Source organism: Pundamilia nyererei, unplaced genomic scaffold (assembly GCF_000239375.1).
Source record: "Pundamilia nyererei isolate P.nyererei 1_Seehausen unplaced genomic scaffold, PunNye1.0 scaffold00015, whole genome shotgun sequence".
Lineage (NCBI taxonomy): Eukaryota > Metazoa > Chordata > Actinopteri > Cichliformes > Cichlidae > Pundamilia > Pundamilia nyererei.
This window is the reverse complement of record NW_005187416.1, coordinates 3,822,323-3,842,086: the sequence shown is the minus strand read 5'-3', so window position 1 is coordinate 3,842,086 and position 19,764 is coordinate 3,822,323. Positions and strand designations below refer to the sequence as shown.

The following is a 19,764-nucleotide window of genomic DNA, read 5'->3' as shown; positions in this document are numbered from 1 at the left end:
TAAAACCACCGTTCAGCTGTGCGACCAGCTGCCACAGCTGATGCTGATTTACTTAATGACTCCTCTCAGGGTTAAAATGTAAACAACGCCCTGTCTGCACTTCTTCAATGTTAAAATGCCCCAAATTCAATGAAATGTGTGAACAGTTCTGTGCAGCAGGAACAGACTTCTACATTAAATCTGTCCATAAAGCCCAAGCAGAGAGAATATTTACATTTCTCAGCTCATCAGCACATAAGAAGAGAGGCATTTCTGATGATGGTGCAAGACTGAAAAAGTTGTTTTTACAACTTATATTTATTTTGTTGAGTCAGTTTCATTTAAAATCACTTTCACTTATTTATGGTGGTACTGTTGTGCAAGACGGTTCTGGGGCCATTCTCTGTGGAGCTTGGATGTTCTATACCTGCACGTGTTCTCCGTGGTTCCTCCCACAGTCCAGAGACATACATGTTTCTAGAGTGATTCTAGAAATATGCATGATGGACTGGCAGCCCATCATAATCCTAGCAAGATATTTACCTCTGGAGTTGTTAGTCAGTGATTACATCGAGCCTATTTTGTATTTTAAATGTGACTCTAATCATGCTTGTAATTGATTATTTACTTTTATACAATAAATATGTAGCTTGCAAGGAAAAAGAACAATACATATATTTTTGTTATTCATTTGTTTGGCGTTCACGAACAGCCTATTTTGTCACCTGACTATATACGGTGATATGATGAAGATGAACGGAATAACGTGATAAATTAACACGTCTGCCACGTCATGTCTTTTCATACATGAGCGAAGCAATTGTGCCACAGGCCTGGCAAAAACCATTACAGTGCACAGAAAGCCAGAGGCGGGGAACACAGCTGTGAGATACCAATGTAAGTTTTCCAAACAGTTTATCAGACAGGTCCAAGGTTGTTGCCTCAATTTTGGGAAAATGAGTGAAACAAACAGATCCTTTTTTTGTACACGCAAGTGAAACCTTCCTCTAAGTAGGCCTGGAAATTATTCTCTTGATAAACTGATTAATCGGTCAACTATCCTATTAACAAGGAAATCTGTTTGTTTTTTTTTCAGGTTTCAACATGACAAATAGTCATGCAATCTACTTCAAACACACATTTTTGCTTTTCCTTTTAACCTCACTAATAAAACAGGGATTGTCTCCTTGTTAGTTTTTTTCTGCTTCACTTACCCCATCCCTCATCCAGTCCTTGAACCTTGATGATGTATCACTGGGGACCTAAGTAAGCTTCACAGTTGTGTGCATCACCATTGGGGTTTAGTCTTTTCCATGTTGCTGATCCTTTGATATTGCTCTCTTGCTCGCTATATAAATATCTCTTCTCATATGTGCAAAAGTTTTAGGAAGGTGTGAAAAAATGCTGTGAACAAAGAATGCTTTAAGAAATATAAATGATTGTTTATTGGCCCCAAATGTATTCTGCAGTAGGATGACAACTCCAAACAAACACCCAAAGCCATTAAGAACTATCTTCAGCATAAAGAAGAACAAGAAGTACTGGAAGTGATGGTACGGCCCCCACAGAGCCCTGATCTCATCATCGAGTGTGTCTGGGATTACATGAAGAGACAGAAGGATGCAAGGAAGCCTACATCCACAGAAGATCTGTGGTTAGTTCTCCAAGATGTTTGTAACAATCTACCAAACAAGTTTCTTCAAAAACTGTGTGCAAGTGTACCTAGAAGAATGCAAAGGGTGGTCACACCAAATATAGATTTGATGTAGATTTCTCTTTTGTTCCTTCACTGCGTTTTGTTGATTAATGAAAATAAATGATTAAAACTTCCATTTTTGAAAGCATTCTTTGTTTACAGCATTTTTCCCCTCACCTGCCTAAAACTTTAAATATCTAAAAAAATCCCTCTATATAATTTTTAACTCTTAGATGTGGTATTAATGTGACAGCACATAACTTTTCTCCCCCAAGAGAACAAATGATATTTACCAATACTAATAAAAAGTTACTGTTATTTACTTATATCATCTACTTTTACATACATTTTTATTCATCATAAATTTTTAAAAAAATCCATGAAATAGATTTTATCAACTGACAAACACACAAAATTAATAATCACAGCTTATATTTTAATAATAAGTGAACAGTGAGTTTATATTCTGTCAAAAAAAAGAAAGAAAGGAAAAAAGAAAGATGTCTTTATACAGCAATGATACAAGCTAATCACAAATAAAAGTGCAAATGATCAGTGGGAGTGAAGAGAACACTTACAAAATAAAGATTTTCTTCTGCTTTCAGACTTTAAAAGAAGACGAAAATTTGGCAGTTACAAAGTTTCATAATTAAGTTACTTTAAACAGTAAAATGATGAAATTTAAGTGTGTCCGGACCCATCAGGACAAGAAACATTGCCTTTAATAGATGAAATCCAGCCTTCAATTACATGTTTTCATGAAGTATGACTAAACAATAAAAACAATACACTACGTGTCCAGAAAAACCCATTTCCCCTGCATCACAAAGATCATTGATGCCAAATGCTCAAAATTTAACACTAAATTATTGGCCGTTAAGTCAGTGTAACAGTGTTTTAGTTTTGTTAATAAGAGTAAAAATAAATAACAACATGGCACACACCGGTGGGAAAAATTACTAGGCCCGAAAATGTGAAATAATGTGGTTGACACATAGCACCTGAACAGTCTAAATAAAATCACCCAAACAAATAAAATAAACATGTCTTGACTTCAGGTTAACTGAAGACAGTCGAATAAATAGACAAATCTACAGATTGTCACATAAGATCAGCCAAAAAAAAATAAAAAAAATTTGAAATGTCATCTTCAAACATAAAATGACCCTGTACAATCATGATTCTAAATATTTGACAATCAGAAAAGAAGAGAAACCTTTGGACATTTAAAAGCTGAACAGTTCACAGAACATTACAGTGAATTTCCAGCTCCGTGGTTTTACCGTTGGACTGTACTAGAGTGGATTTACACAGTTCTCAATTTCAAATGATCCCATTTATCTTAGACTGGACACTTGCTCAGCCCCTCAATTCATCCTGTGTCTGAATCAAACCCTCTAAATTGGCTGTCCCTGACACACACGCAGCATGTGGGTGGGGCCTCTGTGGTCACAGCCAGAGCCCTGTACCTAAGATGACCATATTTGGGGTATCCACCCTGATTGACATCATTCATTTAAATTTGAGGAGAACACCCCCCCCCCCTTCCAAAAAAAAAAAAAGACTTGAAACTTGCTGTTTACAGCAATCTGAAGCCTGGGGTTTTGAATTACAGGGATTATTTCTATGTTGCTGATGTTTATTATGAGCATTCATCATCTGAACTGTAGACATATCACAGGGGAAACTGGAAAGCAGAAAAACAGGTTGAGCAGTAAGTGAATTACCCCACTGTGACATACATTCGTGGAAACATGAAATATGAGAGCGAATGTCAGTCAGCACTCCTGGTTTTACAGAACATTAGAAGGAGTGAGATGAAAACGTGTTCTGTAAATTTAAATGAGCTGACCTTCAACTGTTGTTCAGTTCAGCTCTGTTCATAAATAAGTACACGACAGAAAGCCTCATCATTTACCTGTCTGAGTATCACAATCACATTTACATTCACAACAATGTGCAAAAAGTAGCCGTTATACTCAGATTTAATAAATAATTATGTTTTTGTGTACCATCCTTTACCCAAGTTAACAGCTTGAAAAGGTTTGTCCAAAGAGAATTAAAGTTAAAGTTCTTCAGTCCAAATGACAATTTGGTTTTCCAGTAATTCCATCATTTTAAAAAAAATATTAGTTTACATGTATCATGTTGAATGAATCGAAGACAATTGTATATTAACTAAATGTTCAATATTATCCACATTTACATGGATACATCTGAAAATGCTGTTTGCACATCAAAGGTTTCCATCCAAGAAAAGCATTATAAACATATACTGCAGCATATGTTTATAGTACTTCAGTATATTAATGGAAGTTATTGAGGAGGAAACAAAACAATTTAATTTAACAAACAAAACAAAAACCCAAGTTTGAAATCAGGCAGGTCTGCACTTTTTCCTTCTGCCTAGAATTCCCTGCTGATATTTTTTAATAAAAGAAATTATTAAAGAGACTTAGAACTGCAGCATTGTTACTTAAGTGTGGACTGAAGCCAAAACTGAAGACACATCTTTGTTTTCAGATGTACCCATGTTATGAAAAACATCCCTGTGTAGCTGCATCTCCACCTGAGTCTTTAACCCACTCCGTGGATTAAACCTTGTACTCAGATTACCAGTGTGCAGACAAAAAATAAAACTGAAGTGCAAAAATCAGTACTCTGTACACTCAGTGCAGTGATGAGCTGTCAGAACAGGACTGGAAGAATATAATTACAGAATATCATCTCTAACAGGTGATTGATGTACAGTGTAAGGCTGTAACAGCACAACGCTCCAGGACTCCAGGAAAACCTATTTTAAAGTGACCTCTGAAAGCAGCACGTCACACTTAGACGTACAAAGACGCAAAGTGAAACGGCTCACTACAAACTCTGGAGCACAAACTGGAAAAGAAATTAAATGCTACAGCAGTTTGAGGACAGGTAAAACCTACCAACTCCTCCTCGGAAAACTTTATTCACCATTAGTCACTTTAAAAACTGTGCACAGGACGACAGCATTTACACTGGAAGACTGTCTGTTTTACTTAGGATTTTAAAGTCAGGCTCAATTAAGGAGAACTCGGTGGGTACCATGTGCCCCGTTTGTTTGATTAGCATCATTAGAGTACACAGAGGCCCAGGCTTAAGCAGGGCACTTAAACAGCTGCCTTCATAAAAATTGTGTTACGCAGTTAACAAATTGTTCCAATTAAACTACAAGATGCATAAAATTATGATCCTAATGCTCCTATGGAAGAGTGCTGCCCAAAGGTGTTTGAAAGAGACAAGCAAGCATGATAGAGAAGAGTTGAGATGCTGAGACAAAGTAAAGCGCTCTCAGGGCCAGATTATTAAGCACATGTAATTAAAGGGCAGGAAAGGAGGACTACTGTACGTAGTGCAAATGCAGCCTAAAAAAACAAACAAACAAAAAAACAAAACCCAGACATTTCTGCAGCTGCAATGATTCAGTACCAGTGGACACCGTGTGCTGGTACTGAATCAAAACTAGAGGAGACTGGGTGATGCAATTAGAAGAAGAAACAGATTCACAAAATCCAATCAGGTTTTTTTTTTAGCATTTGAGAGAAAGATGGCACAGCTATGTGGATGAGTATGACCAACGTGGTGCTGGTTTATGAAATATTAGTCAAATATAACCTAAAGAGCACGGCTGCCTATAACAGTGCTGTTAAAGGATTTTGATAAATTAAGCAAAAAATAAATAAATAAAAAAACTGAATTTGACCAGCACCCAGACACAAAATGAGGAAGAAAAAAATGTTTATTTTAAATAAAATTTAAACAAGCAGTTAAAAATAAATGTAAATATGTCTGGTCTGTTTTACATGGGTGGAGTTCAGAGAATGTGATTTACAAATGTGCACGTCACCGAGTAATCTACATCAACTACAGTGACTTATTACAAAGACCAAGTGCAAGTTCGGGACGGGACGCAATTTGGCACAGGAACTGAGGTTAAAAGAGGAACGATAAGGCCTTGTATGTACAGGAACATGCCTCAGGTAAAATACATCCACCTCTGAGTGTGAATGTGTCTGTACATGCATTTACACTATGTACTGATTGTTCTCTTGTTTGTGTGGCAGCAAGCTCTCTGCCCACCACCGACTACATCCTAATACTGATTCAGATGGATGTGAACAGAACTGAAAAAAAAATAAACAAAACAACCTTTTTGTTAAGGATTGGCTGCTGCTTTGAATCAAGTACTTCTTAATAAGAGCTGATGTGCTATTTACTCTTCACAGGCTCAGATGGTTCAGATTTCTGACTGTAAAACAACAAAACAGAACAAATGAATAACAAAAACCTTTAGATGAACAAAAAGCTCACTGGAAGAGCCATCATCTCTCTGTAACAGTGTCAACTCTGTTGTACCTTCATCTCTCTTATTACTGTGACTACCAGTAACAGTCACTTTGTCACGTGTACCACTCATTCGCGCCATTCCTCTGTTCAGCAGTTAAAATGAGATTTTCTGAGCAAATTTCATGTGCCATCTTTCCCCTAAAACAAAGCTTTCTACACATTCTTTTTAAAATCTAACACCCTTTTTCCTCCGTACGTGCGTCAGCTGTCTCTAAGAATCCTGAGCAAATAATTAGAAATTTTCACTCTGTCCTCGGAAAGCCCAAGTTTAAAAATCCAGTCATGCAATCCACACTATTTCTCATCAGCTGAGAAAAACAAAACAAAACACATTGTCCTCTAAGCTTTCCCTCTTTTGCTAGAACTACGCATTTAGCTGCCTGAGGAGTGTGAAATGGTGAGCCAAATCATTAACCACAGCAGTCTTTAAAACAGAATCAGTAACAATAAAAATAAATAAAAAAAAAAACAAAAAAAACCCACAAACAAACAAAAAAACAACCTTGAAATGAAACTGGTTTTCGTTCAAAGGGAGTGTGAATATAGATTTGCCAAATCGCCTGGTGCCATGCTCATGCCCCACTTATCTCTGACACAGTCCAACCGACCCACACAGTCGCACTACCGGCTCTTGTTAAAATGGGAGCTTCTTCAGCTGCTCAAAGGTGATGAAGAACTGAGAAGTATGTTAAGGAAACAGACAGTGGATTGGCAGATACAGATACAGATACTTCAATGCATTTACCTTGCAAAAAAAGTTGGTATTCAAATTGCACCAATGAAAACACTGACAGAGAGCATCATTGCCAGCACTACGATGGTTCATGGGGTAGGCTGAACAAACTCACCAAGTGCATTACTTGATTGCCATACAAGTCAATTTAATTTGTACTGTGCAAAAGTCTCAAGCCTCCTTTAATTTCTTTATATTTTTCGTTCAAGGAGCCAGACTTTCTTTAAAAGTACAGCCAGTGGCCAGCCGTAAAAAAAAAAAAAAGAAGTTATTTAGCAATACAAAACAAACAAAAAGAAACATACTTCACTCATAAATATAAACTGATTAGTGTGTAATTATGTTCTCTAAGAAACTGATGCATTCTCATAAATGCATAAAATGAATCCAATAAAAATACATAGGAGTGGGCACTGGTTTTGAACAGTGGCTGAGATGGACATCATCCTTCTGCTTAATGGAGTAATGGAATGCAAAGGTCGAGGAGAGGAGAACTCATAGGCATTTATGTGACATGGAGGCAGTGAAATTAATTAAGTTGAGGATAAAATAAGCTTTCTATACATTTGAACCTTGAATACAGGAGGAGCGATGCGGTTTTCGTCCTGGTCGTGGAACACTGGACCAGCTCTTTATCCTCTCGAGGATACTCGAGGGCGCATGGGAGTTTGCCCAACCAGTCTACATGTGTTTTGTGGACTTGGAGAAGGCATTTGACCGTGTCCCTCGGGGGGTCCTGTGGAGGGTGCTCTGGCAGTATGGGGTGTCTGGCCCATTGCTATGGGCCATTCAGTCCTTATACGACCGTTGTAAGAGCTTGGTCTGCATAGCCGGCAATAAGTCTGACTCGTTCCTGGTGGGTGATGGGCTCCGCCAGGGCTGCCCTTTGTCGCCGATTCTGTTCATAATTTTTATGGACAGAATTTCTAGGTGTAGCAAGTGGCGGAAGGCTTTCACTTCAGTGGTCTCAGGATCTCATCTCTGCTTTTTGCAGATGATGTGGTTCTGTTGGCTTCATCAGGTGATGGCATCCAGCTCGCCTTGGAACGGTTTGCAGCCAAGTGTGAAGTTGTGGGAATGAGAATCAGCACCTCCAAATCTGAGGCCATGGTCCTCAGCCGGAAAAGGGTGGAGTGCCCACTCCGGGTCAGGGTCTCGTCCCTGACCTGGTGGGGTCTTGTTCACGAGTGACGGGAGAAGGGAGCCGGAGATCGACAGACGGATTGGTGTAGCGGTTGCAATGATGCGGACGCTGTACCGGTCTGTCGTGGTGAAGAGAGAGCTGAGTGTAAAAGCGAAGCTCTCAATTTACCGGTCGATCCACGTCCCTCCCCTCACCTATGGTCATGAGCTGTGGGTAGTGACCCAAAGAACGAGATCGCGAACACAAGCAGCGGAAATGGGCTTCCTCCGAAGGGTGGCTGGCCTCTCCCTTAGAGATAGGGTGATAAGTTCGGCCATTTGGGAGGGGCTCAGAGTAGAGCCACTGCTCCTCCACATCGAAAGGAGACAGTTGAGGTGGTTCGGGTATCTGAAAAGGATGCCTCCTGGGCGAGGTTTTCCAGGCATGTCCCACCGGGAAGAGGGCCCGGGGCAGACCCAGATCATGCTGGAGAGATTATATCTCTCAGCTGGCCTGGGAACGCCTGGGTGTTCCCCCAGATAAGCTGGAGGAGGTGACTATGGAGAGGGAGGTCTGGGCTTCTCTGCTTGGGCTGCTGCCCTTGCGACCCGGCCCCGGATAAGTGGAGAAAATGGATGGATGGACAAAATAAGAAGTGGCAGGCCTAAAAACTGGAAGTCATGTCCACTGGGATTTATAACTACCCTGGTATACTATAACACCATGATATAGCCCGAGTCTAATAGGGATGGCCAAATGCTAAATTTTAAAGTACTAGCAGTTTTTTTCCATATTATATATCTAGATTTACTATTTCTGATCCTATTCCAGGTCTTTTATGGAATTAATTATTTTTCTAAGAACTAGAAATGATCCAAGTTCAAGTTTTGTTTACTTTAAAGGATACAATGATGTTCCAAGGTCCCAGTCGTAGCCAGTTAGGCCAAAATCCCTTGTAGAGAGCAAAGAAGCCTTCATTCCTCCACGTCTGCATCAGTCCATCCAATGTTCCTTTGTAAATGGGGTTTCCAGACAAAACTCGCTGGTTCATCATTCGAGTTCTGACCACATCTACAGGATTGGAGGCCAGTGCCCCCGCCAAGCCACATGCAAAACTTGAACTGCAGAAAAACACAGAATGTAGATTAACTACAGCTGTTGCTACTGCACAGCTAACGACAGACTTTAAGAATAGTTTAAACTTACATGAAATGTGCTAAAATAGTGTCTCCCATGAGGCCGGAACGAAGGAGGTGCTTCTTTGTTATGTCATAGACAGGAAGTTCCACTCCGACAACAATAGCTGCTCGCTGTGCTGTGGGGATGACACCCTGAAGACGTGAAGGATGGAGAAAAAGAATCAGACCGTAACACACTTACAGTGCAACTCAGTGAACAGGGGCTGGGCATAGAAAAGTTGCTTTTAGGCTTTGTGCTAAACTGTGGATAGATTGGACCAGATTAATTTGTAAAGAAATCACGTGAAGAGCTAGACCAGACCTTACTGTAACTTATGGTCAAAAACACCTTGACCTAGCTATACAGCGAAATGCAGCACTCACTCTCCACAGCCCTCTGGTGCCCTCTGTCTGGTAGATGTTGATGAAGTTGGACATCATGCTGCCTTGGAGCAGGCTGCCCTGTGCCTGCATTCTGATCTAAAACAAATGGAAACACAAAACAGTTGCTAAACTTTTGGCTCATGGATTAGGTTTAAAAACAGAAAAAGGTTCAACTATAAAGTTACTAGTATTATGTTTCATGAGTGAGTATTTCTCAGCATATCAGTGTCACAACTGCTGTTTAATAAATAATAAAGCAGTGTTTTGATATTGACAGCACACACATTCCAATATCCTAGGGCTTACTGCCAACATTAGTAGTCACCTTGAGAACATCTGTAGGGTTGGCCAAAGAGGACGACAGGACTCCAGACACGACACCGCAGAAGACGTTGATGACCATCGTCTCATCTGTCACAAAATTACACAAATTGAGTCAAGGCAGAGCCAAAACCAACCAGCAAACTAGCAAATACTAGATCATCCTATAATTAACTATGAATTGATGTCTAAAGGGTTATTTCTAGAGATAACGTAAATTTTATGAACACTTAATTCTTGCTTTATGTATCAGTTTTGGTACACTATTGCATCTTCTCTGGGTCTAAACATCAGTGTAATTATTTAGAACAGCAACCGAGACAATTCGGTACAATTCTTATTATTCTTCTTAATGTCTGTAGATTACAGAACAAAGTGTTAATTTTGCAAGGATCCAGTTACTGCATAGTGTATACAGTTTTAAATATAAATACAATTTCTTTAATGCAAACTAACTTAAAGTGTTGACTTTTTCTGACATTAAAAAAAACATATTGGCATCATTTTAGGGCCTGTTTTGAAACATCTGTTGAGGAAGAAAAGTTCAATTGTTTTTGCACCTTGTACTTTCAACATCTCACATCAACGTCTGATCACAATGAGAAAAATCGACATATCAAAGTATCAACCCTTTTAAATATCTTACATCCATAAAAAAATGACAAATCAAGAGTAGAGCTCAACTGATATATCAGTCTCTCTCATTTCAGCATTAGTGTAAATGTTGATGTTGTTGTTCACACTTTTTTACATTTCTTATAATGCTGAAAATAATCCTCATGAAAATGTATAAATGGTATTATCACAGTTCAGTGTTTACAGCTGTTTCTAGACAGATATGAGAGTTTTCTTGCAGTCCAACAGTACTAGCCATTAAAGTCTGAGCATGCGCTAAAAAAAACTAAACCCAAAGTTGCCAAAAATAAATTTAAATTAAAAAAAGGAAATGGCCTGAAAACAACAACATAAAGCAGAATGGAGTAGGCAACACGGCTAAGCAGACAATGCATAGTCAAGTGACACCTTAATGGCAAGTTGCTAACTAACTTGTAAGATCTTTTGCTAGTAGGTGAGAACCTACCCAACCTCTGACTATTTTTCTCTTTAAATGCATACTACAGAATATTGTGTATCAACAGTAGCAAATGATACACTGGAATTATTTGAACTCCACAGAAATCATTATTAGCCTCAAAAAGAAACATTAGCCGTTAGCCTGTCTCTTAACTAGAGCCTGTCTGAAATGAAGTTCTCTTAATTTTGAGTAAAAGCTACAAAATTAGGATAGCTATTTCTGGAAGGTGGAAAGGTTAAAAATATGCTAAAAGGCACCAAGTTGAAATTACAGATTCCTATTCAGAGCTCTTATCAAGCACACAGTACTTCACAGTCAGTTTTAAGAGAAGAGAGAAGGAGAAAATCAAAGGCTTATCTAATTTTCTCATATTTTCTATAATCTACATTGTGCATACTGGCTTAAAAACATTCAGATGGTTGATCTCATTTGTAGTAACCAAATGTGTCTACACTGGATCAAGGAATAGAAATCTGACATTAGCAGTACAACAATGTAATCGCTGTGTTGCTTATTAAGGACATTTCCCTGTGATTTGTGGTCTCAAATAAGGTCAGTGCAAGTACAAGCTGGCAAGTGTGCTGACAAATGCCATCTAAATTCAATTTTATTGTATTTTATACTGACTTTTGTTATTTAGCATCAAACCACAACAACTATTGCCAAGGTGGCTGGGATGGTGCCTCCCCCCCCTCCCACTTATGTCTTTGGATGACAGTTACTTAAACTAAATTAGGCAGGTGCATAAATTTGGACACCCCAACAGAAAAATTACATCAATATTTAGTAGATCCTCCTTTTACAGAAATAACACCTCCAAACACTTCTTATAGCTTCCAATGAGAGTCTGGATTCTGGTTGAAGGTATTTTGGACCTTTTGTCTTTACAAAACATCTCCAGTTCAGTCGGGTTTGATGGTTTCAGAGCATGGACAGCCCGCTTTAAGTCCCACCATAGATTTTCAATAAGATTCAGGTCTGGGGACTGAGATGGCCATTCCAGAACATTGTACTTGTTCCTCCTGCATTTGTCTCCCATACAGCATCTCCTTGTGCAAAGTGCGCTGAATAGTTGAACGATGGACAGTGACACCATCTGCAGGAAGATGATGTTGTAGGTCTTTGGAGCTGGTGTGTGGGTTGACTATGACTGTTCTCACCATCCTTTCCCTCTGCTTATCTAAGATTTTCCTTGACCTGTCACTTCCAGCCTTAATTACAATTGTGGTCTTCCATTTCCTCACTATGTTCCTCACAATGGAAACTGACAGCTGAAATCTCCGAGATAGTTTTTTGTATACTTTCCCTAAACCATGATGTTGAACAATCTCTTTGAGAGTTGTTTTGAGGCTCCCATGTAGCCACTCTCAAGAGAAGATGCAATGAGGAGAAAAACTTGCAATTGGCCACCCTAAATACCCTTTCTCGTGACTGGCTTTACCTGTGTATGTAGGTCAAGGGTCAATGAGCTTACCAAACAAATTTTATGTTTCAATAATTAGTGCTAAAGGTATTCAAATCAAACAAACAACAAGGGTGCCCAAATTTATGCACCTGCCTAATTTAGTTTAAGTAACTATTGCACACTTTCTGTAAATCCTATAAACTTCATTTCACTTCTCAAATATCATTGTGTTTGTCTGCTATAAGATATATTTAAATGAAATTGCTGATCCAAACAACCAATGATTTATGAAGGAAAAACGTGAAAATTATCAGGGGTGCCCAAACTTTTGCATACCACAGTATATAAAAAGGAAGCCAATTTCAGTCTCAAACAACATCACTTTCCTTTTCTGGCAAAAAAAAATAAATTATGCAATTTTGTGCTGTGCACACTTAATATCAAATATATGTTTGACAAATGGATAAAAGCTTATCAGAGTGTCAGTATCAAAACAGCCTCTTTCATAGTTTCCTGCCTTTTCCATCCCCACTCATCTTTCTGTCCCTTCCTTCCTTCCTTACTGGACACACTTTGCCTGTTGTTTAGCTTGCAAATTACTGCCGGGATGTTAACTCACTCACTTCCAGATGGGTCAACATAGGTGTGGTATTGTCGCTCTATTCAGAGGAAATATGTTGGAAAAAAGAAATGTCCAACTTAACCTGGGTAAAATGTTGGGACCTTAGTGTGTTTGCATTTTCCCTTACATTGTTTACTTTATCAAGGCTGATTTTGATTTTTAACAAATAAAGGACATCCGCTCAGCTAAGGTGAATGTATTTTATTCATTTCCAGGGGCAAATTATCATATAACTGCTTTACTTTCAACCATTTCCAACAAACATACAAACATCATTAACCTCTTTTCATCCACTTAATCTCAAACAAGTGACAACACAACACCCAATATTTTGCAATCCAAACAAAGAAGAAAAGATTTGCAAGGGGTTTTTTCATGTTTGATGCACAAAACTAGCATTGATTGCAAACAGAAAGATAAAGAATGAGCATGAAAAAATGAAAAGCAAGAGAAGCACGGTCATGCACAATCAATTTTTGGTTCACTTGCCATGGAGACTTTTATAGTTATGAAACTGCACCAGCCCCAGATTTATCGAAGGCCAAAAGCATTTTAGAAGCCGAATTTTGTGTTAATTATTCCACACTACAATGTTAAATGACTCTGATATTCTGCTGTTTGGTTTGCTGTCCTAGAAATATGACTTGCATAGTAATAAAAAAAATAAATAAATAAAAAAATACTGGCTTTAAGTCAAATTGAGGTAAATCAGTGCACTGCAGCTTTGGTTGTGCTCCATTCCTTTTCAATGTCAGTATATCTTAATGATCAACTCAACACTTGGCAAGAAAGAAGAAATGGCTGTTGTGTCTCAGGGAGCCGTTAGAGAAGGACATTTATTGATATTCACTCTGGACTGTTTAACTGAGCTTCAAAATTCGCATTAAAGATCATGGCAGGCTTGTAAAGCGCTCGCTTTGTGTAGCAGAGTTTTTACCATTTAAAAAATAAATAAACAGCAATATTAATCTTTTCCCCTTTCTCCTGTCTAATTCCATCATGCTTCTAGTGCTAACACCACAAACCTCTGTTGCATCCGTGCCCGCACCACTAAATTAGATATTGTCAGACAGTGAATACTAGCGAAGAAGACGACGACGAAGAAGAAGGATCGTCAATAATAATGATGCTGTTGCTGGGAAAAAAATGATCAAATGTCTTAATGAGTGTAGTTGTAACACATTATCTTTGCCTTACTTGGTTCCCTGTTGCTGTGCATATGCAGAGCTGCCTACATTTTAACTGTGCTGATAAAGTCCAGCACAGAACCTGCGTGAGCAGAAAATAAGCAAAGGGAGTCTGTTTAAAAACAGTTTTTCTGGAGCATCTCTATTTCAACCTCATCTATGTTTGGCCTTTACCTTTGTGACAGATCCCTTTCCTCTCCTGTACTATATAAGCCAATAACATAGTATGTTTAAACCATTTGGAGTTCATTTTGTAAGCTTACTGATCCTCAAGATGCAATGCAATATTACTTCAAGTATTCCAACGGTGATTTGATTCCAGTTGGAAACACAAATCCCCTTTGGAGGGGTGTCAGAAAGGGCATCGGGCTCAAAACTCTGCCAGATCAAACCATGAGCTACTTGTTATGGTGAATCCTTGTAGAAAAGGAGCAGCCGAAATATCCATTTAGTCATCATTACTGGGTATGCTGAATGGAAGATGGTCCTTTAAAAAACAAAACAAAAAAAACAACAACAACAAAAAAGAAAACCCTTTACAGCAGGGGTGGGTAACATAAGAAGGGGGAACTGTTGTGGAGGGCTGCACCATAAACAGAACCCAGTTCAGCTTTTTAGCCTCCACAACAATCCCAGATTTAGACTTTTTGTTTTTATTTCACTTTATTTTCAGTTAGTTTACTTGTCTGTGTTCAGTTTTTAATCATTTGAAAATGTTTAGTTTTAGTTTTCTATTGTTTCAGTGGTAGTTTTAGACTTTCTCATTAGTACAGTTTGGAGGGTGTTTAGATATTTGGAGAAATTTAGAAAAAAAAAAAAATCACAACAGACATCACAATACAAATGCACCTCTGTGTAAAGCAGGGGTAGGCAACTCCAGGCCTCGAGGGCCAGTGTCCTGCAGGTTTTAGATATCACCCTGGGTCAACACACCTGAATCACATGATTAGTTCTTACCAGGCCTCTGGAGAACTACAAGACATGGTGAGGAGTTAATTTAGCCATTTGAATCAGCTGTGTTGGATCAAGGACACATCTAAAACCTGCAGGACACCGGCCCTCAAGGACTGGAGTTGCCCACCCCTGGTGTAAAGAGATGACCAAAGTGCCACATAACTGCTTGGGTTTTCTTTTTTTATTCCCCTCCCAAAAAGTCAAAGTTCTATTTATTGCACAGCCCAGTGTCTTTATATTAACACATTAACTAAAATGCTTTACATAGTTTTTCCATTTCATATGTTAAAGGGGTCAAAGATATGACTCTGAATAGCAGCATCAGTTAACCAGCTAAAATGCAAATGTAAGAAAATGACTCTCTGTCCGTTCTGTTTTTATTATGGAAGATCCAAGATAGCTTAAAAAGCATTTGCTTACTGTAATCTCTGGTTTTGGCTGAGCCCAAACTAAAATCTTACAAATCAAATGCATGTTAAAGGAGATTGTATCAGTTTACTGTGAGGACAGAATAATTGTTATTCTAAATTTTATGCCGTATTAAAACACCTACATGGTTGGCCAGTTGTCTGGTTTAGCTGATTAGAGTAAATGTGAGAATACTATCAAGTTTTCAGCTGGGTTCTGTGTAACTAACTAATGAAACCCTGTGAATTAAAGACAGTCTAAAATTTGCCTTTTAAGGAGAACTTAGTAAAAGGACACACAAAAAAAAAAAAAGGATATTAGAGTTAGAAATAGTGGTACCAACCTTCTGGCTGACTGACAAATAGCCTCTTCAGAGAATTGTAGGTTCCTATCTTGATTGTTCCGTAAGAAGCCTGTCTCAAAAGAGCCGGGGAAATTCTGTGAGGAGAAGATTAAAAAAAATGTTTGATTCAAGTCAGTTCCTAAAGCGAGTATATACAGTGGGGCAAAAAAGTATTTAGTCAGCCACCGATTGTGCAAGTTCCCCCACCTAAAATGATGACAGAGGTCAGTAATTTGCACCAGAGGTACACTTCAACTGTGAGAGACAGAATGTGAAAAAAAATCCATGAATCCACATGGTAGGATTTGTAAAGAATTTATTCGTAAATCAGGGTGGAAAATAAGTATTTGGTCAATAACAAAAATACAACTCAATACTTTGTAACATAACCTTTGTTGGCAATAACAGAGGTCAAATGTTTACTATAGGTCTTTACCAGGTTTGCACACACAGTAGCTGGTATTTTGGCCCATTCCTCCATGCAGATCTTCTCGAGAGCAGTGATGTTTTGGGGCTGTCCCCGAGCAACACGGACTTTCAACTCCCGCCACAGATTTTCTATGGGGTTGAGGTCTGGAGACTGGCTAGGCCACTCCAGGACTTTCAAATGCTTCTTACGGAGCCACTCCTTTGTTGCCCGGGCGGTGTGTTTTGGATCATTGTCATGTTGGAAGACCCAGCCTCGTTTCATCTTCAAAGTTCTCACTGATGGAAGGAGGTTTTGGCTCAAAATCTCACGATACATGGCCCCATTCATTCTGTCCTTAACACGGATCAGTCCTCCTGTCCCCTTGGCAGAAAAACAGCCCCATAGCATGATGTTTCCACCCCCATGCTTCACAGTAGGTATGGTGTTCTTGGGATGCAACTCAGTATTCTTCTTCCTCCAAACACGACGAGTTGAGTTTATACCAAAAAGTTCTACTTTGGTTTCATCTGACCACATGACATTCTCCCAATCCTCTGCTGTATCATCCATGTGCTCTCTGGCAAACTTCAGACGGGCCTGGACATGCACTGGCTTCAGCAGCAGAACACGTCTGGCACTGCGGGATTTGATTCCCTGCCGTTGTAGTGTGTTACTGATGGTGACCTTTGTTACTTTGGTCCCAGCTCTCTGCAGGTCATTCACCAGGTCCCCCCGTGTGGTTCTGGGATCTTTGCTCACCGTTCTCATGATCATTTGACCCCACGGGATGAGATCTTGCGTGGAGCCCCAGATCGAGGGAGATTATCAGTGGTCTTGTATGTCTTCCATTTTCTGATGATTGCTCCCACAGTTGATTTTTTCACACCAAGCTGCTTGCCTATTGTAGATTCACTCTTCCCAGTCTGGTGCAGGTCTACAATACTTTTCCTGGTGTCCTTCGAAAGCTCTTTGGTCTTGGCCATCGCGGAGTTTGGAGTCTGACTGTTTGAGGCTGTGGACAGGTGTCTTTTATACAGATGATGAGTTCAAACAGGTGCCATTCATACAGGTAACGAGTGGGGGACAGAAAAGCTTCTTACAGAAGACGTTACAGGTCTGTGAGAGCCAGAGATTTTCCTTGTTTGAGGTGACCAAATACTTATTTTCCACCCTGATTTACGAATAAATTCTTTACAAATCCTACCATGTGAATTCATGGATTTTTTTTCACATTCTGTCTCTCACAGTTGAAGTGTACCTCTGGTGCAAATTACTGACCTCTGTCATCATTTTAAGTGGGGGAACTTGCACAATCGGTGGCTGACTAAATACTTTTTTGCCCCACTGTATATCAAGAACTTACTTGCGTGGCTATGAATGCAAGTCAATACCATTTTGGCCTTATTAAGGACTGTGAAATTCTAGCTATTGTCTGTTACACAGAAAGTGGATTTTAGAAAGTGCTCTGAAAACACCTGAATGCTCTAAAAACAAAGAGAAGCTTGTTTTTAAATCTTTTTCAGAATGGATTGCATTACTTTCCCCACGGGGCTGTCAGCTGAATTCAGCTCAAAGTGTAGCAGCTCTGCGTTCAGTCTTTATTACTGCATATCGTAGAGCACATCAAGGCTCCAGACTAATGTTCAATTTTTTCCCTCCCCACATCAGTAAACGTAAAAGAGTATTCACAGTGTCTTATCATGTTCAAATAATCAGCCTTTACTTGTCATGAAGTTGTTGCTGTGGCACATTCTAAACTATTTGTTCTGATGATTGCAAACAGTTAAGAAAAACCACATGGTGAACAACCATCCAGCTTTTCTCCTTCAGAAGGTGAGTACCAAAGGGCTGAAGATGAGTGTGGCTGATAAATGAGAAGCGAATGAGTCCCACACTTTCCCACACTTTTTGCTTTTCTCAGACTGCAACATCCTCAACTTGTGTCTTATTCCACCCACGAGAAATGTGAGCAGAGGAGTGGAGGCAATATGAATTTAACAGAATGAGAACATATTTGCCTCTGCGCCTCAGTTAAAGAGGGCATGTGGTGCAGCTTCATCATAAATTGGTTTGTTACTGCCCACCTACTGATGTATGCTACGATCTCAGATGTAACAGCGCTCATGACATGGTACCATTTAGGACTTAGTTAAATTGAGAAGGGTGCAACAAGACCAAATGTGAAATCATACACACAAGAGCAAAAAGTCTGATTAGCAGCTTCCCCTGTATGCCTGTTCTCTATGCTCTCCACACGAATTTTAAGAATTCAAACATTTTTCAGTATGGTGGAAAAAGACCGATTTCCTGGTCACTGGCAGGAGGATAGAGGACAGAAGAGACAAGGAGGCATAATTTAGAGAACTCAGAGGACTTTAGGCTTTACTTGGGCAGCCAACCCAAGTATATTATTAATTCTTCCCGCCTTGTGGTTTCCCTAAGAGCTCACCAGCTAGCTACTCTGGCAATCCATGATATTACTGACCTTCCACCAGCTCCAATCCAAGATAGTGGAGTTGGAGTTCATCCACAGGGTGAGAGACAGCTGATTGCATTGTTCAGGTATTTATGGCCACAAAGTACTTCACAAATATTTCCACAGGAGAATTTATTAACTGTGTTATTCAATAACTCATTTAAGAAAATGTGTGCAAAGAAAGGAGTCACAAATGTGAACACAGGGTTGCTTAATTATGGGTTTTTTTGGTCAGTAAGACTATAGATATTCATCACGATCACTCAAAAGGAAGGGATTTATTAAATAAGAAAAGAGTTGTTTAACTAGATTTCCTATGAACCCGGACCTCGTGCATGTGTACAAGTGGCATATAAAATGTTTTATCTTCATCTTTCTTTAACTTTTATTATACCTTACCCAACAAAAGGTAAATAAACTAAACCAAACATACTGCAGCATGGCAGGGATTTTTATTAAGGGGCAAAATTCAAGGAAAGAGATGTGTTGAAGGCCAAAAGACAAAATTATTTCAAAGTAGAAGCAGCACAAATATTGTTTAGGCTGAAAATCAAATTCATTTATTGCATAGCCCTGTGTACAGACCCCTTGCAGCTCATATAGTTATATTTTTTTGCATATCATATATTTTTACTGTATTTCTCATATGCTGTCTTTATACATTTATTATTCCTTTAAATGATCACTTATTTCTCTATTTTATATGAGCATTTTTTGCAGCTGTTGTGGACAGCAAAGGAAAAATTCAGTTGTACAGGGAAACATGTTGGGAAATATTTTGTTATAAGCAGATATTTTGTGCATATGACAATAACACTTTGAAACTTCAATGTGAGAAACACTGACAGTGGTGAGTTTATTTTTAACCAGTGGAATGCATTCATATTTACTGAGGTTCATATCCCGACCAACCTAAGCTGCTGACCACTCTAACCATACGTGACCCGACTCCCTTCTACCCCCCTTCCACAAAATATCATGAAGCTAAAATAGAATACTAAACTGCTTTAACAGAGCAGCCAGCAGCAGCCTGCGTCACCCATATATGATAGCAGAAGTGAGTAGCAAGTAAGACTATTTGACTGCACAATGAG

The 19,764-nt window shown here is 39.1% G+C and overlaps 1 protein-coding gene across 3 annotated transcripts in view; it reads right to left on the bottom strand.

Moving 5' to 3' along the window:
* Window positions 1-5,448: 5,448 nt before the first annotated feature.
* slc25a14 (solute carrier family 25 member 14) overlaps window positions 5,449-19,764 on the bottom strand; it is a 17,701-nt gene continuing 3,385 nt past the window's right edge. For all 3 annotated transcript variants that reach the window (XM_005725433.1, XM_013908882.1, XM_013908883.1), the window contains exons 4-9: window positions 15,786-15,880; window positions 9,796-9,881; window positions 9,471-9,566; window positions 9,115-9,239; window positions 8,816-9,029; window positions 5,449-6,728 (exon numbers count right to left, since the gene is read on the bottom strand). In XM_005725433.1, coding sequence (XP_005725490.1) covers window positions 6,687-6,728; window positions 8,816-9,029; window positions 9,115-9,239; window positions 9,471-9,566; window positions 9,796-9,881; window positions 15,786-15,880 — 658 coding nt within the window. In that variant the 3' untranslated portion in view covers window positions 5,449-6,686. The remainder of the gene's footprint in view (window positions 6,729-8,815; window positions 9,030-9,114; window positions 9,240-9,470; window positions 9,567-9,795; window positions 9,882-15,785; window positions 15,881-19,764) is intronic.